The sequence below is a fragment of the Drosophila persimilis genome, unplaced genomic scaffold (genome assembly GCF_003286085.1).
Source record: "Drosophila persimilis strain 14011-0111.01,24,50 unplaced genomic scaffold, DperRS2 tig00000000-arrow-pilon, whole genome shotgun sequence".
NCBI classification, from domain to species: Eukaryota; Metazoa; Arthropoda; class Insecta; order Diptera; family Drosophilidae; genus Drosophila; species Drosophila persimilis.
The window spans coordinates 4,557,750-4,582,471 of NW_020825288.1; the positions used below are offsets into that span (position 1 = coordinate 4,557,750).

General features: G+C 43.2%; 3 protein-coding genes across 3 annotated transcripts; all 3 read right to left on the reverse strand.

Moving 5' to 3' along the window:
• Positions 1-1,109: 1,109 nt before the first annotated feature.
• LOC6595028 lies at positions 1,110-1,467 on the reverse strand (the record flags this gene model as incomplete). Its single annotated transcript, XM_002019957.2, has 1 exon — positions 1,110-1,467. A coding segment is annotated over one exon (276 nt), but the record flags the coding sequence as incomplete, so codon positions are not given.
• Positions 1,468-1,949: 482 nt separating this feature from the next.
• On the reverse strand, positions 1,950-4,733 carry LOC6595027. The gene is made up of 6 exons (XM_026984171.1): positions 4,551-4,733; positions 3,365-3,481; positions 3,025-3,301; positions 2,810-2,967; positions 2,651-2,740; positions 1,950-2,594 (listed from the first exon to the last, which is right to left on the reverse strand). The coding sequence occupies exons 1-6, from the start codon at positions 4,731-4,733 to the stop codon at positions 1,950-1,952; spliced, it is 1,470 nt and encodes a 489-aa protein (XP_026839972.1).
• Positions 4,734-5,820: 1,087 nt separating this feature from the next.
• Positions 5,821-24,628, reverse strand: LOC6595026 (decaprenyl-diphosphate synthase subunit 1). Its single transcript, XM_002019955.2, has 8 exons — positions 23,619-24,628; positions 13,736-13,912; positions 12,736-12,875; positions 12,363-12,504; positions 11,666-11,755; positions 8,162-8,293; positions 7,769-7,963; positions 5,821-7,293 (listed from the first exon to the last, which is right to left on the reverse strand). Exons 1-8 carry the CDS (start codon positions 23,856-23,858, stop codon positions 7,072-7,074), a joined length of 1,338 nt encoding a protein of 445 aa, XP_002019991.1. The 5' UTR covers positions 23,859-24,628; the 3' UTR covers positions 5,821-7,071.
• Positions 24,629-24,722: the final 94 nt, after the last annotated feature.

Here is a 24,722-nt window from a genome sequence, read left to right on the forward strand (position 1 = left end):
CGGTGTCTGTCAGATTTTTTTTGCGGTTTGAGTAAAAAATCTTTTCTTTGATAGCTAAGTGGTGGCTGAGTTTTAAAGTTGGGGATTTGTTGACTGAGTGACTGTTCCTCGCAGTACAGTTGTAGAGGTATTGTGCAATGCAAAGCTAGTTTTAAGGGCACTGTTATGTTTAGTGGAGACACAGACACTTTTGAGGCGTTTTAGATGCCCTGCTTCATGATGTAGGTAAAAGACGTGTAAAATTACGTTGTTACACGCAAGAAATGTAGATACATATATGAAGAGCATATGTATATTTTTTTAGTTATTTCAATATTTTATCATAAAGGACTGTCCGTTATGGGGAATATCACTATATATATAGTAGGAAGTGGTATAGATATAACTTTTTATCAGTAATGAAGTATAAAGATTACATTTTTTTAATGCACATTTATTTATTTTATTTACATTGTATTCATATTTCACATATCTATTTATAATTATAATTAGTAAACTTATCGCAAAGTCTTTTGAAAGATTAATTCAATTGTAAGTTCTTTAAAAAGAATAAAACAATGTTTGATAGATCTAAAGGTTCTCGAAATAAAATAAATGCATAATCACACGAACGATTAATTCATTGATATTAAAAAAAAATAAATAAAATTAAAAGCTTTTCCATAAATTTATCTAATTATGTGATAAATTTTAAGGGGCTTGAATGATCGACAGAGCCGAACCAAGGCTTGACTTTGCTTAAATGTTATTTGGTATTTATAAAACTAACTAAATGGACGACAATTGCTAACAATGAAATGTGATTTTCTATATCGCTCCTTACCTTCAACCGTTTTAGTTTTCCCCCCTCATACTGCGAGTCCCAGCTGACATTTTCAAAACTTTGGTCAACTTACAATTTGCTGCAAGTTGGCAAAATTTCACGAAAAAAAACCCTAAAGTTTTTCTATTTTGCTTTCTCTATCGGCTATACGGAAATAGTTTTTTCCTGTTCCTCTGGACCTTGGCATCGATTGATTTCTGGGCAAATGATTTGCAGCACAAAAACTACGAGCCGTACGCTGTACGAATGCCCCAACGCAGCGGACTGAATGGACATGAGTGTTTGTTGGGTGGGGGAGGCAGTGTGTCCATAGTCGTGTCTGTAACCTTATCCATGTCTCTAAGCACCCATCATCCGGACCAAGAGCTTCAGGAGGTTTCGCTGGCGCCGTACAGCAGATTGTCCAGTTTTAATTTGTTGATGTGGTCGCCGCGGGCCCCATGTCCTGGCCGTCCCCAAAACGTTTCGAAGGTGTCGAAATGCTGATTGCACAGGTCCCGGTCCAGTTGCTTCGAGACGGAAACGGAGCGGCGGTTCTGCGATATTTGGACATTCAAGTCGTGGAGATAGCGCATATCGGCGGCCGTTTGAATCCTGCATCGAATCGCATGTGGAAGATGATGTTCATGGGTTGGTGGGCAGCAATTTTGGTTGGTTGGTTGTTTGGTGTTGGTTATTAAGTGATTTCATTTCGTTTTTAACGTTTGGTTTGGTTTGGTTTTCAGGGTTTTTTGGAATTGTAAACGATTTTCGGTTTGGTTCGGTTCGTTTCGTTTCGTTTCGTTTTGCACGGGGATACATAGAAGATTGGTATTATGATTTGGTTTTTGTTGGTTTAGTTTTGTTTTTGGTATTTGGTTTTTGGTGAGATTGGGTTTGCTCTTTTGGTTGCTATACTTTCACTTGGATTACAATGGATATTTTCTTTTTGCTGAATAAGCCGAGAAGAAGTGGGGGTAGAGAAACCATTAACAATGCAAAATGATAGACTCAAAAGACGGGGGGTCGGGTAAGTGGCAAGCGGATTGTTTTGCTATCTTTTCAATATGGCGCAGAGCAAGCAAATGAGAAACGGAAATGGAAGTGTGTGGGGTATGCTAGGGGGAAATGGGGGCTGGACGAATGCCTAACGAATGTGCAATGTGAGCCGCTTGAGGCAGCAGCCCGTGGCCGTGGCTGTGGGGCAATCGCAGCTGCAACATTGCAGCTTGCAGCTCAGATTCTTGGGCAGCCGCTTCATGTGGCCGATGTTCTTGATGATGCTGTTGATGCACTTGATCTGGGTCGGTTGACTGTTCTTGGGCTTGTGCTTGGATGCGTACCTATCATGCGAGGGCGTCCTCTTGGTCACATCCGTGCTGGACAGGCTTATCGGCCGGTGCATGCCCCGTCTGCGCGCCAGAAGCGGCACCAGCTCCACGCCCCCGCCCTCGCCGTTGCAATCGTTGCCCCCATTGGTGGCGCTGACATTGGGCGTGGCTGTGCTGGTGTCACCGCGGGCCATGCGTGGACACAGCCTGATGGGTTTGCAGTCCTCCGGCTTCAGGTGGTGCACCATCTTTGGTGGGGCAGGCGGTAGCGCCCTCTTACACGGCGGCGGCGGCGGCTTCAGCGGGCTGTTCATGGCGGGGCAGGTGCAGGTGCAGTGCTCGCAGCACCGCTGCGGCTTCGGCGGTTTGTTGGGTCTCGATTTGCGGAATGTGTTTTTCTCCGCCGGAGTCACAGGATTGTCCTGATCAAGTTCCTTGAGCATTTCCTTGTTTGTCCAGCCCTGTAAGAAAGAGGCTTATTACCCAAAAGGTAAGTTTTGGATGGTGGATTCCTTACCAACGATTTCATGAATGTATTTCCCACTTCCTTGGGACTGCGCCAGGGCTTGCCCCCAGGCCCTGGCTTGCCCCACGGATCCTTGCAGGGCTAAAACAAGAGGAAAGAATATGGAATTAGTAAGGCCACGCCCCTGGATGCGTAATAAATGCCGCTCACCGGCTTTTCCAGCTTCGCCTGCAGGCGCTTCTTCTGCGAGGCAAGCTTCTCCTGGAGCGGACACCGCTGGTCGCTCTCGCTGACGACGATCTTCTCGAGCAGCGGCTTACCCTTGCAGGGCGGCGAGGGCTTGTACCGCAGCTCGATATCCACGTGTCCTTTATTGCGAAACGACATTGAAGGATGCTCTTTCAGCTGGATGTGCAGACTCTCACCATTGGCATTCTTGGCCAGGCCAACGCCCACTCCTGCGCCGTGCTTGTGGGGGATTTCCCTCTCACAGATTGTCACGGTGCTGCTCCGGGGTCCGCTCTCCTGTAGATGGTGTACGGAATGGGCATGGCCCAAACGACCCCCTGGCGGAGGCGGCGGCGGATGGTGATGATGATGATGGTGATAGGCAGCCAGCGGATTGTTCTGGCACTTTTTCTGCACGGAAAAGTAGTCGTTGTAGCGACACGGCTGCAGGGAGTTCATCCGGTGGGCAGTGGCCTGGGGGATGCACCTTTCGATTAGCGTAGTGCTTTGGGAATCAGCTGAAGAGGGACTACTTGCCACGGTTGGTGTGGAATGAAGACCAACGGCTGTGATATCCTTGCGGCGTACTTCTATATTAGGAGCTCCCCCTCCCGGTCGACCCCAAGGGCAATGCTGTAGGAAGAGGTCGTAGTACTGGAAGGAGGCAGGTGGGGATCAGATATATTAATTGCAGTCTGGAATTTCCCCTTAATCCACATTAAATATTACTAATGAAGCCAATTCCCTGGTATATGCTAATGTATTCCAGCCTGCATTTGCACCGTAAATCAGTACTTAATGTGCTACCAATTAAATGAATTCCCTAGTACGTAATGTATTCCAGTGTTCAGTCAGTCAGACACTGATTACAAAACCGAGTTATGCTCTATCGATTTGTTGGCAGCCTATTTACGGGCTCCAGACTCGACGCGACGTGACCTGCCTCCTCGCCCATCTCAGTGTGTCACTCTTCCCCGAGTGTTCCGCTGTTTGTTTACGGAAATTGGCCACCATTTCCCCGTGCCCTGGCGCCAGGCCAGGCCCGACAACTACTTTGTTTGTAGGTTGTTGTTATAGTTGCAACGCCTCGCGATTTGCATTTTCACTGATTTTTTTCACCCACATTTCGGTTTGGGGGCTTGCACAGCTGCACACTCTGAAAATGCTGAAGAATCAGACAGGAATTCAGTCACGCAAGGCAAGGTACGAGTACGAAGCCAAGCTGCTTCTGGTTAGGCATTCGTCTGGCGAAATGATTTGATTACTAAAGTCAAAATTGTCAAAGGGTTTGTTGAACCAAATCCACGAAAAACTGATGTATTACATGTTGCTTGGGGCAGGTCTTTGAACTCCGTTCAAGTCGCTGGAATCGCGTGGGTGTAAGCTCGAGAAGTTTTGTGTGGTTGTCGTAGGTTCTTTCTGGAAGTTCTTGGGCAAACTTGTATTCAAGTTTTCTTGCATTCCTGCATTTTCTGGAAAAACCTTAGCGTCCTCTTTCTTTGAGTTCTTAGCTTTGGAACACCATCCACTAAAGACCACAAAGTAATATGTTTGTAGTTCTTAGGATGTCAGCATATAAAGCATTCCGAACTCGAACTAAAGATAAACTCAAAACTTTGATCAACTTACTATATTCCCTGAAATCTCTAACATCTTTCAACCGACTGAACATTACACATACGCACTGTGTGACACCGTTTTCTGTTTTTTTACTGTTACCCACCTCCTGTTTGTCCTTTTCCTTGCGGGCACACTCCTCCGCCTTTCTCCGCCGCCACATGCGTAGACTCTCCTCCGCATTTTTGCGCTCCACGAGACGCTTCTTCTCGTCACACCACATCAGGGGATGTTGGATGTGGTCGTGGCAGAAGTTGCCCCCCATGCCCATCTCATCGCTGGTCGTCATTGTGTCTGTGATGCCTCCAGTCCTTGGTTTCCTTTGAGATCGTTCCACAGGGAGCTGGAAGAACGGAAGTAGCGCTGCGTTCAGCAAATGCCGCGTTACTGAAACAGTCTCGTGCTCGACTCAAACCGTTTAACCGCCGAATTGGCTGCACTGATCCGTGCCAGGCACTGCTGGGACACGGCGGAGTACGGCTGGGCCTCCAATCCGGTTGTCTAGGCAGCGTGCCTGACTATTTATAGCCTAGGTTAAGGCGTACTTGGGCCGCACGTGAGCGTCGGGCAACTGTCCTTGAAGTTGTTCTTGTTCTTGCTGTTTGTCAAGTCGTCTAAGGGTGGGACAGGGCAGGGTCGGGATTGCCATCCGCTTTTTGCGTAACCACTGCTAATTTCGTTGGCCATTTAAATATTTTGCCTGTTAGGCACGCTTCAACCTGGCTTTCTGTTTGCTTGCTCTGGTTACTTGGGCCTGTTTGCCTGTCTGGTAGAGTAACGAGACTTGGACGTAAAATATATTTACTTTATATTGCGGAAAAATTGTGCCACGGCTGCCTTAGCTTAACCCAATTCCCTTATGCTTTGTTCTATAAAAGCCAAAAGTTTGTAGAGTCATCAATACTAGAAGGGGTCTACTTATCCAGGTTAAAGCCGCTGCAGCATTGCGTGCAATTTAATCCGAAACTTGTTGATACTTTAAACTGAAATGCAACTCCATATCGCATTGCTCATCCGCCCCAATGTGTCGGCTACAATTTCCCTCTTGTGGCAGCACAAACACATTTATTTGTTTGACCCAATTCCGATATCAGGCAGCACTCGTAGTCCCTGCCCGTCGCAACATAAAGCACTTTGGGTCATGTCCAAAACTATTCCACTAGGTCGCCATGGCTGTTGTTTTTGTTGGCCCAGTCGGCTCTTGGGCCAATATGTTGAATAGTTACAGTGTGGCAGGCTGCCTTTGGGGCATGTGTGCTTAATGATTCTTTGATAGCATAGTATCTTTGTGTGAGAAACAATCAGGAATTTAAGCTTTAATCCAAAATGAACCAATTTAAAGAAGTTTGTACCCTTATAAATTTGTTTCCCACAAATATTTTACAAAATCGAATTTTTATTCATCTCATTAGGTATACAAATATCGTAGTTAAAGTTATCAATATCAACAACATTTCCACCGTTTCAGCATTCGCACTCTATAACCTGTGGGGGGCCAAATCGTGTCCTCAGCACCCATTTTAAATTGATTTCTACCCAAGATTTGGTTTTAGTTTGTTCTCTCTTTTGACCTCAGTATTGCAGGCTGTAAAGGAGCCCTAAACCATTTAATGATTTCTATCGAAACAAAAAAACAAAAGTTGCTGACTGACTTAATTGAGGTTTTGCTGCATAAATTAAAATAAAAACTTAAATTATATTATATAGAAGTGTTTTTTTCCTTTTTTCATGCGATTCTGTAGATATTTCTTGTCGTCCGATTTTGTTTGAATTTCTTATTAATTATTATTGCAGAAAATAAGATTTTATTAAAATTAAGACTGGGCAGCGTTGTTTTGTCATATAATCCTCTTAGGGGAGGGGAAGGGCTTTTCTTTACATGTACAACAAATTGTATATGTGCATTTCATGCGCGAATGGTTCAAAAATTCAACTTAATTCCGTTAAATTAAATAAAGACTTTAAATAAGATATTTTTGTGCTGTCCGAAGGGGGGATCTGAAGAGTGCAGGCAATGACCATTGAACCATTTAGGCACGAAATGCCTTAAACAAATATTAAGCATAAATAGAACTTTAGTTGTTTGCGTATTATTTAGGGCTGTCTTTCTTTTATAAATATCCTTCTGCACTCTGTCTTCTTTGTTGCATTGACTATATATGATTTTTTTTCTCCCTTAGAAATAGCGTAGCCGGAAGGAAAGTTCCCTCAAAAGTTGTAGCTAAATCATATTCGCGATTCCATTTGGGTTTGATTCATTTCCATTTTAGAAGAAAGATTTGTACAATTTGCTTGTTGGCTTTACACACACATAGTATTTCGTATAAATATATTCTCTCAAAAACATTGCATATAAAATTTCTTTAAAAATTCCATGAACATCTCGTTTTTATGTACAGCAAACGTTGCCGTTTATTTTGTTTTTGTTTTGTTTGTTTTTATGCAATTATTTACAGTGTCAACAACAGATGCCTAAAAACTAAATAATAAATCTTCTTTACAATTTGACGTTATTCGTTTATGTGCCGGCAAAAACCTAATCCGAACACCGAGTGTGGCCCGCTCTTAGCCTACATATTGTAATTCCATTATAGTATATTTAAATTGTAGTTCTGATTCATTACGCTCTACTTCAAGCGGTTGATGACTAGGTCGGCCACGACCTGTAGGCCCTTCTGGTAGGGCGACTCCGTCAGCTCCTGGGCCAGCCGTATCGCCTCGTTGCAGTGCTTCTTGGCCAGGAAGCGGGTCTGCTCCAGTCCGTGCGACTTGTGCACCAGCTCAAAGGCCCGCTCCACATCTCCGGGCTCGCTGAAGCGTCGCATCACCATGGGATTCAGCTCGGGGTACTGCAAGAGGCGAGAAATGCCAAATATTTCAATTATGCAAGGTCTCAGCGTGGGTTGGGCGGGTGGTTTTTTGCTGTCTGGCTTTTACTATTTGCCAACGCACATGCATCCGCGGGCCACTGGCATTCAAAAGCGCGCTGTTTGAAACGCATCGCACGCGTCCGCTAATCGCGGGCTGCATAGCAAATGGGTATGGCCGCAGGCGCTAATCGGTCCCATATGCAATCGACTTACAGACGCATCTCCAGCCGGCCACCACCCACCCACCACACATGATATCATCGCTGCGCTGGCATCACCCGGTCATGCCCGGGCAGGCACTTTAGATGCATGCGCACACAGAGAGACCTGCTCTGGTGTTTGCATTATTCCACACTGGATCGATCAACTGTTGTCACAGCAATAAGGAAATATCTTCAAGCATTTTGTATCTATAAGCTATCTAGGGGCAATTACCGCTGGCCCGTGTACTCACCTTTTCGCATGCAAAGAGAACTGGAGCCGTGGCCAGGCCCAGTTTGAGGTCTGCCGCCGTTGGCTTTCCCATCTGTTCGGTGGATGAGACAAAGTCCAGCATGTCGTCGACCAGTTGAAAGGCCAGGCCTATGTTTCGTCCGTACTGGAAGGCCACTTCAGCAACATTATCATCGGCCTGGGCAATGACGGCGGTCTGCAAGAGAGCGCGGGGTTGGGTTAGGTTCAAAGTCAATTGCAATCGGCGGTGCTGTGCGGTGCAAATGGGAACAATGACAACGGCCTGCGTGCACACTAATCGCTGAATTATCCGCAGAGACAGAGACAGAGACAAACACAGAGGCTGCACTGCATGCCGCTGCTGCACGGTTGCATGCCGATAACGATTACTCACCGCCTTCAGTGCGTTGGCAATCAGCGATGCGGTCTTCCTGTATGTCTTGGTCAGATAGTGGGCGAAACGCTCGTTCTCCGTTTCCCTTGAGCCCAGCTGCATGAACTCGCCTTGAACCAAATCGGTTAATATCTGCAAATAAATGGTGTTTTAAGTATTCCGCACAATGGCTCGTAAATATGTCACAAAAGATATGGTTATCGCTTCACGTTCGATTGTTCTGTAATCCCCGTGAAGATTCCCACAATAAAATGCAAAATTTGTGGCTATTTTCGGTGTTCCGTCAGGCATGCTGTAGGGGCGCAGCCATTTTGTATGGTACGTAACTTCCGCTTGAACGGAGCCTCAAATGCAAAGAGCAAATACTATTGTGCCAAATATTTCTGGCAAACACAGTTTCATTCAGCTCTCAGATACTACCTACCTGTCCACTATTTCTATGCCCAATTTTGTTTGCACACAAATCGATGGCTGGTTGGCACGCCCTTCCATTTCGCTTTCGATAGGCAATTTCATTCATTCGGACCCCAAAAACTAGCAGACACTTGTCAAAATCTTTGGCAAACACTCGGCCTACAGTGCGTGTGCGTGTGTTCGTGCGTGTGCGTATGCGTCTGTGTGGGCGCTTCTGATCTGTGGCTGTGTGTTTCCAAGGAGCTCAAGGCGAGGCAGCCATAGCTGGCCAATAGTTTCTGGCCAAAATCTGCCTGCTACCTGACTTTCAATGTTAATTGACACAAACAGCGCACAAGCTAGAGCGACAAGTGCGTGAGCTTCAACAATGCGGCCAACAAAATGCATTTCGAGCCATATACGCGTCAAATTAACACAAAGCCGCCTTCTTAGCCACCAAATAAAGTCAAAATGCTGCCAAAACCCGGCCAATGCCTTGGGTTTGCCACATTTTTTCACTCAACCGCAAAACGCGAGCGCAGTTTACGGAGTCTTTCGCCTCAAGGCAGCCGTAAAGAAAAGCTGTTTGCCCCGAAGCAACTCTTCGTGTGGCACGTACTTGGGAATTTTCTTTTTCGACAAAGGAAATATTGGCTAAAAGAAAATTCACTTAAAATAAGAAACGAATGGTCCGCTAGATTGGGGGCTTATATTAAACTATTATCCACAGAAACGTTTAAAATGTAACATACATATGTATGTGGCCAGATTTCTATGCGAATTGGTCATGAAATTAGCAAAGTAGATACGAATCATTATGCGTGACTTTAAATGGTCGCATTTTCTTTGAAGTACATTTATATCTGACATTGTCTGGGCATTCCGAGGGCGTAACAATCAAACTTAACGGACTGGTTTAACCCAATACCCAGTAAAAGTCATAAATCCACTCGATTAAGAGTCACTGAAATTCTAATCATTATTCTTCTTTTTTTTTAATGCAATCAACGTCTTAGAAGCCGTTGAAATTATTCAGACACGCGCACGGAATGTTTAATAAGAAAATCTGACAAAAATACATGGGTTTATGCCGTCGATTGTCGTAGCAGATGAAAGAAGAACCTGCCAAAAGTCGTTTGTCAATAGAAAGAAATATAGCAAAAGGTGGAAGAATATCAAACACTAAACATTTGGATACAATATTTGGTAGTTAACGAAGAGATTGGATTGGTTTTTATTGCCATATGCTTAAAATATGGTTAGCAATTGGCGAGAGGTGGAATTTTTAGGGAAACTATGAAAATTAGAAGCATAGCAATAAATATCTAAGAAATATTTATTAAGCTGCAATTTAAATATGAACTGGGATAAACCTGTATACATATTTACAGAACACGTTCCTGCAAGAAAAGATAAATAGTCTGGAGCCGGCTCTAAGACTAAAGAAAGTTTGGTTGTTCATCCCTTGGTGGGATCCACACTGAATGTTTGGTATGCTAATGAGATCTGAGATGTGATCCGATAGAGACACGGGTATGATAATTCCTAGATTGGCATATGCATGAGCACCTCGAGCACTCACAAAGCGGCCGCCTTGGGCCACACCTCTTGGTTCCAGCCTAAGATGTTACGCATGTTTTTTGGCGAATTCAAAAAACCAGGGGAGAGATGGATATGGAGATCCGAGACAATGTGTAGCCCGAAAACGTAGGCAAGTTTATAGTGTTTGCTCGGGCTATTAACTTGGCTCGGTCGATTGTGTAAATATGCGATAGATATACTCGCAGAGATACTCGCAGATACATACGAGCATGTGGAGACACCTCAGCATCCGTGCGGAGCAGATCTAGTTTCACTCTCACACACGCGGCCACGGCCGAAAGTGAAATTGGCAGGTGTGACTAATTCGAAATTTATAGAAACTACGTGAGGGCCGGCGAGAGACACGTTGCACAATGCCCGTAGCCCAGCATTTGTGCGGAATTTTATATCAGCAAGGACGAGCAAGAACTTGCATTGAACAAAGCGAAACATGGAAAAGTGAATGCCATGCCGTTGCAAAGTTGCACGAACTCCGGCGAAGGGCAAACCTTGGATGAATGCCGATTCCCAGGGACGCAGGAAGTGGCAGGCCGAATGATTTGTGCTGCCCCATGTGTGCCCCTCAGGGACTGACTGGTTTCTGTTTAATGTTGTAACCGAACAGCCGCTAAAGCAACTTTCATAATTTTTTTGTATAAAACGCGTGTACCAAAAGACAAAAGTACTCTCCTGTTTGCCCAGAAATTGTGTGAAATTTGGCACCTTATTCGATTACGTACTCCCAGAAACGCACACAACACACAGATCTGTAGATCTAACCAAAATTCATTCGAATCCGGGATTTTTTTTTCTTTTCGGTCAGTTCTTGATGGCATCTTTGCCCACACCAAACGACTTGGACAAATAGTAGATCGGCACTACTCGTACGGGGGGTATTTGTGTGTTTGCTTCGGCAATTAACTAGAAGCAAAAAATGTGCGAGGTACCTCGTATATTTAGCTTATTTTTGTGGTTGTGGGTGCACAAATCTTTAGGGTTGAGTACTTAAAGTCCAAAAAGCACAATGAACTTGGATCGATGATGAAATATTGGAAGGGGAGGTGAGAGTACGGCTTATACTTCCGGGAACAATGTACAGCTACATGAGGAAGCTCTGATTCTTAGCTTTGGAAGTCCATGTCTTACCTAGAGCCTGGAATATTTGAGAATCCTTAAATATCATGGGGTTGGAGTGCCGGTGCTTTTAAAAGGGTTACGTGATAATGCATTTTTTAAAGAACTTAAAAACTTAAAGAAGGCTAAACTCTTCTTCTTTGATATACGACTACCATTCGAGCAATCTGCTTCATTAATCACCTCCTTCTCTGACTAAAGATTCTTCGCCTTTGATGATTAACAAGTTTATATTTATCGTTTCATTAAGGTTTAGGCTCTGGCCTTCGGGAATACTAGATTTCATCTGTAAGACTCATCTTTTTTCAGCGAAAATACCTTTCTCCCGACCAAAAAGGAGTTCCCCCTTTGGGTATTCGTCATTGGATTGTCTTCGTAATGCAACATTTTTCTTACCTGACTCAAGACGATCGTCACATCGTCGCTGCGGAGACGGGCTATCATAATTGAGGCAATCGATAAGATATAATCACCAGCCATTGTGACCTGAAGAAGAAAGACGAGAGACGAGAGAAAAATACATACATATAACAAAAGTTCAGGCAACATGGACAAAGGAAACCCGTTAACTGTGGCAAGAGCTAAAACAGCTAACAGTAAAGGCAGCACAAAATCATCAAAAGACGCTATCCACTCCACTGACATGTGACTAAGATGTGAGGCTGAGAGATACAATCAAAGACAAGAAATTAAAGCTGCTTGACGGTTTGTTGAATGATGCCTCCTGCTCTTCGAAAGTGTGGAATTAATTTATGCATTTCAATTTTTAAAAGACACATGTCGAAAGGGTAAATGCAGGCTGGAATGTGGCCTATGGCGGGGTATGAGGGCTATGATTAAATTTAATGAAGAGGCATCTGATTTTGAGGCCTTACAAAGTGATGCAAGACGGCAAAGATGTTGACAAAGTCAATAAACACTTCAAATCGAAATACGCAACAAATTGATGTCAAAGTCAGAGTTGGGAGCTAGCTGCATGATGATTGCCTTTGCGGTTGGCTGCTGTTTGCTGCTTGCTGATCGCTGCTTGGTTTTATTTGATTTTGGCAAACATATAGCCCGACATGCGGGGTGTGCAATCGAAGATCTTTACCTTTTTATGATTCCACAGAGCGTTAACGCTGGGCTTGCCGCGTCGGAAGTCCGACTGATCGATGACATCGTCGTGCACCAGGCTGGCCGAGTGTACCATCTCGGAGAAGAGAGCGACCTGTCGTTGTTTGTGTACTAATTGGCTGTCAAGGCGATAGGGGGCACAATAGTATTTTGTAAAGAGCACACATTACCATTCAATATGGCTCCGATGCGAGTGTATCCCATCCACATGTGTACATACGACTACATACGACTATGTCTATGGCGGGGCTTTAATTTGGCCCAAAAAATGCGCACATTTCGCAAAGCCATGCTAATTATGTACACTGTGCTACATGGAACACCCAAATCGAAGCACAAACAACACTTACTGTGACTCGTTGTTCAAATGATAGTTTATCGCCTTGGCCATCAGCATGGTGACCATGGGCCGCAGGGCCTTACCCTGGCCATCGAAGTAGTAGCTGGCGATGGTGTCCAGCTCCGGCTGGGATGTTCCCGATTGCAGCAACTGCCAAATATAGCATCAAATATTATTCTTTGTTCTTGGGTTTGTGTTTGCTTATATTGCGGAAAGAAAAATCCCCTTTGGAATGTTTGGCGGAAAAAACCAACTAATCAATGACGTATTTAACAGATGAGTGAAATATCTGATACCGTTTTGTCTACATTGATGAATTAGTTGTTATTTATTGATGATATTCATACATTTGTTTATTTATCTTTGAGATTGTCAACCCAAAATAGGCAAATATATGTCATGCGGTAATGGGAATATTTTTCAAGGCAAATCTACAAGAAACAACAACTAATTTATTCCTAAGTATTCGAGATTTGAATAGGTTGGTTGTTACATGTTTTTTGTTTACTAAATCTGAACTTGAGCTCTATTTTCATAAGTTTATTGTTTTAATATTCATAGTATTCTTTGTATTTTCAGGATTTTACATATTTTCAATATTATTATCAAAATCTATTACAAAAATTGTATATTTCTTTGTTTCTTTCTCAAATCGACTACTATTTACATGTACATCAAACGTACATCCCAAAAGAAAGACCATCCAGGGTCAAAAAAACTCTAAACTATAATTTTTAACTCTTTACATTTGGTATTTAGCATCGAAATTTGTTTAAGTACTATCATCAAATAATATAAATATTTGGGTTAGAAAATAAACTAATAAAAAAAAAATGAATACAAAAAAACAATTTTCTAATCAATTTTCCACTAGATATTAAGTATGGCAAAAATACACTCTTTTTAAGCTGATTCATTTTGAAAATACATACATTAAGATAATTAAGGTTTTGTTTAGTTAAAAAATGATTCCCATGAATAGGTCCATTAATCACGGAGACCCTACTTACATCTCTGACATCATCATAGAAGTACTTGAGTTCGTCGTCCAGTATGATGTACGGATCGATCTGGATCTCTCGGACAGGACCGGCGGGCTGTTGGGTGTGCACCGAGCTATGCTGCCTCAGATTCGTCTTCGAGCACTGCGAGTACTTCAGATTCTGGCTGCAGCTGTGGGCGTTTTGCTGTGAAACATAGATACGGAGAGAGAACAGGGATTTTAGAATGGTTGGCTGCATTAGTTTTTGGTTAAATGCTGTAATTAATAACAAAGTGTGAATAATTGAAGGAGCAAACAAGTCAGTTAACAACTTTCAATTGCGGCTAACAAGTTTCGCCTTGCCCGACGACCGAAATTAATAACTGGAAAATTGCAGCAGCCAAAAAGCCCGACAGCGGTAGGCAGCAGCCAACAGCAGCCAAAAGCAGCAGTAAATGGCCAACTAATTGAAGTTTATTGTTGACGCCCTCGCACAGCGACTCTTGACCTTGTCGCCAATGTCGCTATTGTTAAAGCCAAGTCCTTTTGTTTCGGGGGCCGCAAAATCAAAGCCAAAACGAAAGCCGCACGCGCTGCTAAACTGCCTGGCAACATGTTGCCACGAAATGCCCCGAAATGCCACGAAATGTGTCTCTTGATTTGGCTTTTTTTCTTTCCGGAGCAATTTATATGCAATGATGCAATTGCCGTTTGGCTTCTTGTGCATTCAAGCAGTCGCCCTGTCCGTCTGTGGCTCTGTCTATCTGTCGCTATGTCTATCTGTCAGTCTGTCAATAAGAGTCGCACTCAAATGCAGGCATGATAACATGTAAATTTTATGTTGCCAACTTGTCAACACAGAGGCGGAACGGGAGGCAAACGTTTCTTACATCTAATATTTGTCTATGGCGCGGGTCCTGGGCGTGAACGGATTACGCGTACTGGTGGTGTGCTGACCCACTTGACGGTGGGTCCTGCATCACAGCAGTCACTGACCATCATCATCCACGAGTGGCCGTAACCATTCAGCGCCCTTGGCTACATCATCATCTTTGATTGGTCTCCGGATCTACCGCACACGTGTGGACGATGGACCCAAAAACGGGTTCGACGATGATGGTTTCTTTTCATTGATGATCGTTTTTGGGGGTCTCCGCTGAGACATCGTAAAATACCCAACCAAATTGTTGACCATCCCCCAGCCCATTCAAAAGAGCTTGTAAATGACCCAGTTTCATATTAAATATATGTCATAAACATCGGTTGAGGCTTAGCTTTTAGCCGTGTAGAAAGCGAGAGAGGCCCCCCCCCCTGCTGAAATGTATTACAAAATCGGAGGGCATCACAATTACAACAGCAGCAGCAGCAGTGGCAGTGGCAGTGGCAGCAGTAGCTCCCCTCCAAAAGAAATCCAATTAAATGCGAGTCGTGGAAACTTTCATTTTCAATATGTGCGCCAAATTAAAATTAGTGGCCAATGGCCAACAGAGTTCCGCCAGTCTCGCACTTGTTAATATTTGCAAAAACAAAGAAGAAAAAAACCGAAAAAATTACACTACCATTTCTTTGGCGAACGTGCAGAAATGCATATAATTGTGGCCCGCATACGTTGAATGATTTTTAAATGGTTTTTATAGTCGGTCTTCTGCCTCGGCGTCCTACCACAAAACAGCAGGTGCCACACGAAGCCGAACGGAGTTTAAGTGTCTCTAAACCTATGGTCTCTTCAGTCGTGAGTTCAACCTTTATGAATCAATTTAGTATTTAAGTTTGCCTTCAATTCTGGAGCAGATCTTCATCAAAAACTTATAAGCTCTTGGATTTTTCTGGTAAATTGTTGCGTGCGAAATACACAAACATTAACCATGTAGGAAGTGCGATATGATTCGTTGCAGTTGGCTGGTTTTGGTTTGGGGTTAGTTATATGAAAGAAGGAAATATCTAGAAGAGTGCAGGCAGTGCAGAGAAGGAGGACTGCAGGAAATATCTCACTTTCTGTAAGTAATGCACAAAGGGATTCCTCTGAAATATTTTGTGAAAGTCTGAAGGCATCCTCTAGGATTCCTCGTCACAATAAACTTTTTCTATTGTAATTTTGAAGTTTAACAACAAAGTTAAACAAATCCTCCGCTGGCAGGGGTCTCAAAGTATCACCGAGTGCCAATTTAGCCATGTATCTAATAGCAGATTTATATGTGAATAAAAAGATACAGTAAAACGGCAGTTTTAAAAAGTTAATCCCCCCAAAAAAGCCCCAAAAGAGTTCACTCTTTTTGGCCAATAAAGATTGACTACAATCGATTGATAAGGTTAAACCGCAAAAGCCGCCACACCGCAAAAGAGTCAGCAGGCCGCTGCCGATCAGCAGGCCAGCAACTTTCACATTGATTTCAGCAACAACAACAACAACAAAAAAAGAGAAATAATAATAACAATCTTTTGGCAACAAAGAAATAATTTACGTTTATTTGCTGCTGATTTCTGCTGTGCCTCTGCCAATTTTCATTTAAATACTCGACTGTTTTTGGAGCCGTTAATTTAATTGGCGAAAAAGTGGTGGAGAAATGGGCGCAGCGATCAAAGGAAATTGCAGCAGCATTCAAAGAAGAGTGTGCGGCTTAAAAGCCATGCAAATAGAGAAGACAAGTGCCAAAAAAAAAAAGAAAAAAAAAACAAAAATGTTTTGAATTTTGCGCCTCAAGGCGCTCCCACGATATAATCCGCCATCCATCCCCCCAAATGGGATGGATGGGATGATGGCCTCATCTCAAGCTGCAATTGAAAATGAAGATGAAATGTTGAAAGTATTTAACGATCTACTCAAGTGTCAGGGCAAATCCAAAGAGCGCGCGCGCTGATTGATGTCACAGATTGATCGAAAAAAAAAAACGGCCAAATTGCAACATTTTGCAACAATTTTTGGTTATTGATGGCTTTACGACTTACTTATTGTTATTTCATATTATTGTTATAATTTTGCTCTTGTTTGCTGCATAGTTTTTTGTTGTTGTCTGGTTTTTAGGGCAATTTGTATTCCGCATATGGTATTCCATTTTTGTTTTGCTTCAGACAATTGCCTTTGCATGTTGCTATTTTAATGGAGGTCTCACACAACACCTGAGATCGTAGACCTCCTACACTGGGGTTTAAGCTATTTATAAGCATTAATTTTTGGAATTATTCCAATTATAATGATCATCAGGCATGGCCAGAAAGAACATTTAATTTCAATCAATGTTCCGCCTCCTGCCTTTCTTTAGAAATGTATATTTAATGCTGCCTTGATCGGCTATGACAGACAGGGCCTATGGCGTAGCGGAAGCAGCGTATTGGCCAAAGCCAAAAGCCAGAGAAACACAGTCAAGAAAGTGAGTGAACCTCTCTTTTTTCTGCCGAGGGCCGAAGTCGAAGACGAAGTCGAAGTCGACGCTTTGGACTTACTTTCCCTTTTTGTCATCGTCGTTGTCGCTGTCGCTGTCGCTGCTGCTGCTGCTGTTGCTGTTGCTATTGATGTCGCTGCTGTGGTTGTATCTTTTATTTGTATTTGTGGCTGACATAACGATACGTTGGCGGGATGAGTAAATGGCTGGGGGATATGGCAGCGGGGGGTACAGGGGTGTGCAGGGGGGCAATCGCTCGCCATGGCCGATTTTATGCGGTATGTAATTTCTCTGTTCGATTTTCGAACTCTTCTGCCGTTGCTGTGCCGAGGGCACCGCCTTCTCCCTTCATTAGCGGCACCGTCTGTTGCTGGCAAAGTGGTTAACATGCGTGTTAACAGACACCTTGCCACCATGCCACCGCTCACGCAGCTCAAGTGAGGGTGGATGCCAAGTGCTGGGGAGTGTTTGCCCCCAAACGCTGGGTAATCTATGATGTATACGAGTATTCACAAGGAATGTTTCTTAGGCACCAGTACCCCGTACGCACCCAGAGATGTGCGTATCTTCGAGAGTCTCACATATTGACAGATGGATGTCTCAATGCGTCACGGTTTCATTGCGTTCAAAATTGAGCTCATCAGAAACTATGACAATTGCAATTATTGGAGGTACGGACTGCACCCTCAATGTAATCGATTGGGAAACTTAATGCTGCGAATCTAAAGAAGTATAAAGATGAAAAGTCGCTGAAGAAATGGCAAAGGGAAGTATGAGGAGAATCCCCCAGTATTAATACATAAAAGTGGGTCTTCATTCGTTCATCATTCCCAAGAAAAACCAATAAAAGGATACAAAACTATTAGAATGTAATCTTTAGAAGAGTGATCTGTCACAATTCCACGAAAGTATAAATTACCCAAAGAAAGATCTCCATTCTATCCAATTCCAAGCATTCTTAACACGAACACCTTCGAGGGATTCCGCTTTATTCAATTAAATTAATTAAATTAACTGTTTTTTTTAGCTCTTGCACCAATCAAATCAGCCTTCAAAGTTCCCCACATTCATCTATTTATCTCCTATTAATAATCTTCGACTGGATCTCAACTAGTTTTCCCAAAAAACTACTTTAGCTTGCAGTTAAGTTACATTTTTCCGCCATCATATATCAATGCACAAATCACCTTAAATTCCACTTTGAATGTTACGCAACGCAATGCGATTTACAATTGAAATTAGTGCGTGCGACCGGCTAATGCAGCGGCTACATGTGGGCGATTTAAAACGCACACGCGTCTCTCAACGTCTAAGACCCGCAGGTGTTTTGAGCCGACTCATTGGCGTGCGTTTTAAAAAGCTTCAACTTCCGAGCCAATGCTTTTTAAAACGCTTCAACTTCAAAGAGCATGCGTTTTAAAACGCCTCAATCCTAAGCGAATGCGTTTTTAAACGCTTGGACTTCCAAGATAATGCGTTTTTAAACGCTTGGACTCCCAAGAGAATGCGTTTTAAAACGCTTGAACTTCTAAGCTCAGGAAAAAAAGGCCGAAAATGGTGAGAGAATTATTTTATAGACCAAAATATCCATAAATTAAATACTGGCAGTTCATTGGATACGGTAAATATGGCAATCTGTCAAAGGCAAAAGAAAAGAAAAAAACATCACCCAAACAAAAATGTTTTTCCAGACAAATTGGAAACCTGTTCGTTGGGGGAAAACCAGAAAAATTCAAGTTTATCCTGCAATGGCAACAGCAACAAAGTGTAAATCAGGCGGGTCTCCAAAATGAATGTACTCCAAAAAAAATTACATAAAATGTGCAGACAGGAAAAAATCACAAAATCCCAAGAGGAAAAACTGATGGAAAAGCACGACGCGTGCCGCAAATTAAAGGCGGGCACTATCCTAATTTTGAATAGAGTATCTTTGGATTGTTGGAGTGGGGTTGGGGGAATGTGGCAATGGGGGACACAGCAATCAACTGAATTCCAATGTTAATTAAGGTGCAACCTTTTGTCCACAAAATTAAACCGAAACTAATGGCAATTTGCACTCAGAAACCGAGCACACAAAGCAGCCAATCAGTGTGGGAAATTCATTTCCCTAAGATACACAAATTTATGCTAATTATCAATAATTATTGATTAAATTTATACAGAGATATCCGAATGGTGAGCGACATTGATGAAATGTGGGGCTGACTGACATCCAGTAGAAAATCCATCTGCGGATCTGCGGATCTGTGGGTTTGGTCCGGCGTTATGCAATGCTCTTGCTCCATGCTTTTGTTTCTTCCGTGGCCTAGACGGTGGCGGTGTCGGTGGCGGCGGCGCTTCTTTTTGGCTTTCAAATCGAAATTCGAAATATTTTTGTTGTTAAGGAAAACAACGCCGAAATCATTAACAGTTAACAGACTTGGCCGAGAGACGCCGCCAATCACACGCCGAGAGAGTGAGGCAGAAGGCAGAGACCACAGAAACCAGTTTAGGACAACACCAAAACGCATGCGTCTCTCATGGAATTGGGTCAGCAAGTACCGGGGCCCAAGCCGAACCGAACCAAACCGAACCGACAAAAATACCAAAGCCAAGAGGCAAACGAGCCAACAGTTCCAACAGCAGCACCAAACGATCAAAAGACAAGCCATTGCAGGTGTAGGGACAGGTTGAATGAAAGTCAACCCAAGCCAAAAGCCTAAAGCCAAAGCCAAAACCAAAACCAAAGCCAAAAGCCGCTTAGGCATGCCCAAAAACCAATTTCGTTTTCGATTCCCTTCAACCACAGCTGAAAATCCAATTAAACCATAATCGTAATCGTAATCGTACACCCAATGCATTTAATGCACAATTATACCATTTTCCATTCATTTTGCATATGCATATGAAATTTATTCAGAACTTTTCATTAGAAAATCGGGGTTTCGTTTCTTTTTCGTTGTTGGTTTTTTTTGGTCAGGGTTTCGGTTTTGGTTTTGGTTTTGGTTTTGGGGCCGCAAGTGAAAGTGTTTTGTTGTTTGCAGAAATGAAGACAAAGATTTACGATACGGCAGATGTATCTTTTAGCATATTCGGCTACTTTTATACGTGAGAGCTTCTGCCACATATTTCTGCTCAAATTAATGGCTTTCACACAAGTGAAACATTACAAATGATAAATTGTGAATGAATGAGGGGAATAGTCTCTGTGGGACTTATAAGCCACAAATGTAGTTGGTTCTGTAAGCTCTTAAATGATCAAACATTTCGGAGATCTTTAAAAAAATATTGTATGGCTTAAGACTAAAGTCCCCTTTAGTATAATTTCAATCAAAAATACCACTTGGCTCAAGTCAAACGTTTTCGTGCCCACAACAAGAAATTTCTAAAAAACAAAAATATTTCAATGAAAACAGGTCGCGCTTTTGGTTTCACTTTCACAAGACCAAACCCTCAAAAGCATTCAAATTAAATAAAAATAAAAACCACGAGAGAAGAATCGACGGAAATCAATCAAATCAAAACGGGATTCCATCTAGAGGGAAGTATCTGGCATCTAATTGAAAAGTCGCTACCTTGAGAGAGTATCAACCCATCAAATTCACACGCTGGCGTTAAGTCGGAGTCCGACTGCGAGTCCGAGTCGGAGTCCAAATCCACAGGTTGACTTCATCTCACGCATTCGCAATGAAAGTGAAAAGTTGATACCGAAGGCGGAAGAAGGGGCATAGCGTTTTGGAAACTAATTCGAGTCAAAAGATATACCAGTCAACGATAACGAATACTAAAACCTGGCCAATAAGTTGCTTGCCAAATTCGTGTGGGGCATAGATAAAGACGCAAGACAATAGCCAGACAGGGGCAGAGGCAGAGGCAGGGGCAGAGAGTGAGGAGAGTGGAGTGCGGCAGAGAGGAGAGCTCTCTTTGCTTTTGGCCAAATGAAATGAAGAAGAAAGTCAAAGAAACGGTTAAAAGTGAATTTCTTCTATGGCTGTTAGCTGTTAGCTGTTTCTGTTGCTGTTGGCCGTTGCTTCTGCCATTGCAGACTATTATTAGTTGGCGTTTTTTGTTTTTTCGTTTTTTTTTTTTTGGCCAAAAGCGTCTCTTGGCCAAGCGTCTCTGTTGGCTCTGCTGCTGCTGCTGCGCTGCGACGTGCGCTTTCTATTTGCGTTTTGTTTATTGTTTACCTATGATAGATGAACGTATCAGTTTCCAGCTGTATCTGTGTCTCTCTCTTTGCGCCTGTGTGTGTGTGTGTGTGTGTGGGGTTGTGTGTTGGGCATAAAACCAATTTGGCGTTGAATGAATTTTTATTTGAAACACAAAAACCAACGTCAACTGCATACAAAATTATTATTTACTTTTTCCTCAATTTTTGTCTATCTTTTATATTCGAAAGCACCCCAGACAGCACCCTAATGAAACGCACACGTCTTTTATTTAATATACAATAATAAACAATAATATAATTAATTCTTGGCTTTATTCCGGGGCGATCTAGAGACCCGCTAACCCCCGGAGCAGGGCCGTACTCTGCTGCCGAGTGTCAAAAAAAAAAGATCAACCATTAAAAGTGGGGTTTAATGAGCACTTAACCCTTTAACACATTATCACCTTTTGAAAACTATCCTGCACACGGCAAATATTTATGCCAGGGCCTTGAAATGTGGCCACAGATATTCCGCACATGGATAACCATTGCATTATGGCCAATGCCTACAGAAGGCCTACAATACTGCACAGAAAATTAGTTATTGCATTCGCAATGCTAAAGCAATTTAATCAAAGCCTTGTCAGGGAAGGGGGGCTCCTTCGCTTGAGGAGGGGAGGAGACATACATACATAAATGGCGTGCCATAAAACTATATAAACTCTAAAGAAAAACACTAAAAACCAGTGGAAAACTGATGCACTAATTGTGGTTCGAGCAATAGTCAAGGCGGGCATGTAAGCAATTAATCTCAAGGTGAATGGATTAACTACCATTAACAATTCGAACATTCAATAACAATGGTCTGGAATGCCTCTAGTTACACATATAATGGCAGAGAAGAGGCTATACAATACGATGTTCCCAGCATAAAACATTCATATGGGAATAACAAAAAAGGAAACAATAATGAAATGATAGCTTTAGGAATTTTCTATAGTAATTCCGATTAGAGTAATCCTGAGTCTCCCTCCCCATTCGAAATCGATTGCTGCTAAGATAACACAAATTTCACAGAGTACTCTTCTGTTGTTGTTTCTAGCTTTCCCCCTGTTACGGAGTGATGCAATTTCTAATAAAACAAATTAAATATTGAGCGTTCCTATCAGCAATCGTTCTCCCAATTGATAAGCAAACACAAATCCAGATGTTAAACACGAAAAATGGGGGAACAGCAGTGTGGTTCCACTTCAGATTTCTGCGCAGGTCAGAGTTTCCGTACAGTTTCAGAAGCATTGAAGCCTAATCAGCTGTTTCCCCCCCCTCATAAAATAAGGCGCGAAAAATCAACAAGCAGTGCCCATAAATATTGATAAATGGTAGCAATAAACAGAGATATTTCTATGTAACTAACGAAAATGACATAACAAGAAAATGTGCAAGGAAGAAAAACATGAGACAAGAGACAGAGACAGAAACAGAGACTTGTCAACGGTATAAAAAAAAATTAATGACAAACGGGCAGTCAGACTAGAAAGAGACATAATTAGGGGTAAAGAAAGAGGAGACAAGCAGCAGAGAGAGAGATACTCGTAGATAGATGGAGTAGGAGACTTCACCTTGCAAAAATGCAAGGAAAAAACACAGAAACAGGCGTTTCGTTAAAAAGGCAAAAACAAGAAGAAAATATGGCTTCAGTGGGCGAAGATTTTGATACTCTAGCATCTCAATGGACGCTATTGAAATATCTGTTGAGATATCTCTCAAAGTGTTGCTTTTCAAACCGAAGGTCCTTTATCACTGAATCTGTTAACAGACATAAATATGACTCCATAAATATGATCGAACGCACGCATATCTTCTTCGTTCATAGACGCCACGTAATACCTCTTGTAAGGGTATCAAAAGTGTAAGCAAAATAATAAATAAATGCGGCAGCTTCCGCCAACAACAACAGCGAGACAGTGGGCGCGCTACTGCCACAAGTTGTTGTTGGAATTTGTTGGGGCTGTCTTCGGCCTTTGGTTTTTTTCACGCTACTTGCACAAAAGCAATGGCCAACAATTTCACTTTCATTTTCTTTTTGGCTTTTGCAGCGCGAAATGAAAAGCGGACAAAGACAAGGCATGCCACAAGCTGCAGCAGCAGCAGTGGCAGCAGCAACAGGCAGCAGGCAGCAGGCAAAAGCCAAAGTCACGCAGACGCATTAGCGGCAAACTCGTGGCGCATGCGCAAAAAGGCATCGCCTCCACGGCATCGACTTGAGAGCGCGCGCGCGCTGCCAATGCACTTTTGGCCAACGCCTGCTTAACGGGTTGTGGCCTGGCTTGGCCACAGACCCCGCGATCCGATCCGATCCGATCCGATGTCCGGATCCGATTCGAGCCAAACATTGAACTCACCAGCAAATCGAGATAATCCTTGCCCAGGTTGAAGCTTAATCCATGAAAGCGACGCACCAATTGGTATTGTTGTGTGTTTGCGATGGGCAGCAGCTGGGATCCCGCACCCGAAACCGAACCCGAACTGGAGACCGCCGTGGCATATCCTGACTGTCGTCCAAAGAGTTGGCACAGGAATTTGTGCGTTTGCTGGCGACGCGAACCGCACACGACGCGACCGGAAGTGCTCATGCAGGCCATTTTGTTGTACTGAATTTTTTGGTTTTTTCTTTTATATATTTCGTTTGTTTGGTTAAAGAGGAAGTGCAGGTGCAAGAAACGATCGAGACACACACACAAAAACACACAGAAATTAGGAGGATGTGCAGCTCATTGATTATTTGAGGGCATTCTTCCTTTGGTTTTTATTCTGGTTCTGGTTTATTTTTATTTTTTTGGGTTCTCGCAGGATATTTGCGATGATCGATTCACACTCACGCCCGAAACAAGCGGTCGGTCGACTGTCAGTTACACTTCTTCAAACGCTAGATCTACGGCGGAACGAGGCAAAGGTTTTTATATGAGGCGGCAGCGAAGCGCGTTTGGCTTGCGTCTGGCTCCAGCAGCTCCAGCAAAGTGGAGCTTTAGTGGCTTTGGAGCCACCCGAGAGCTGGCTTGAGCGCCTGCGCGCCAACTGTGGTGAAAGAGTCGTTCGTCTTCGTGGTGGAATTCGGGCTTTCGGGCTTAGTCCGATCGCAAGCCAGCCAAGGCACGATCTGCATTCGGCTTGAACTTGAGCGTTCAGCGTTTAGGCGGATGCAAACACACGACAGTTGCACATCCGCCGTGCAGTTTTAGAGCAACTGTATGGACGCAATCGTGGGAACTTTGCGGCTCTCCTGACTTGACCCGTGCCAAGGGTTTATTCGCTGGGGGATGATAAGGGCCGCCTAGTACGCGGCCATTATTTCACACTAAGGCTGGGCGTAATCATCATTGTCCACACGTAGTTTAAAAGCAGATGTCACATGCAGTACGAGTGTCGCGGTCTGTTATAGTTTTATTTAATTTAACCTTTTCACTACTCTATTTTGACGTAACAGTGGCCAGCTGTTGGCCAGGGAT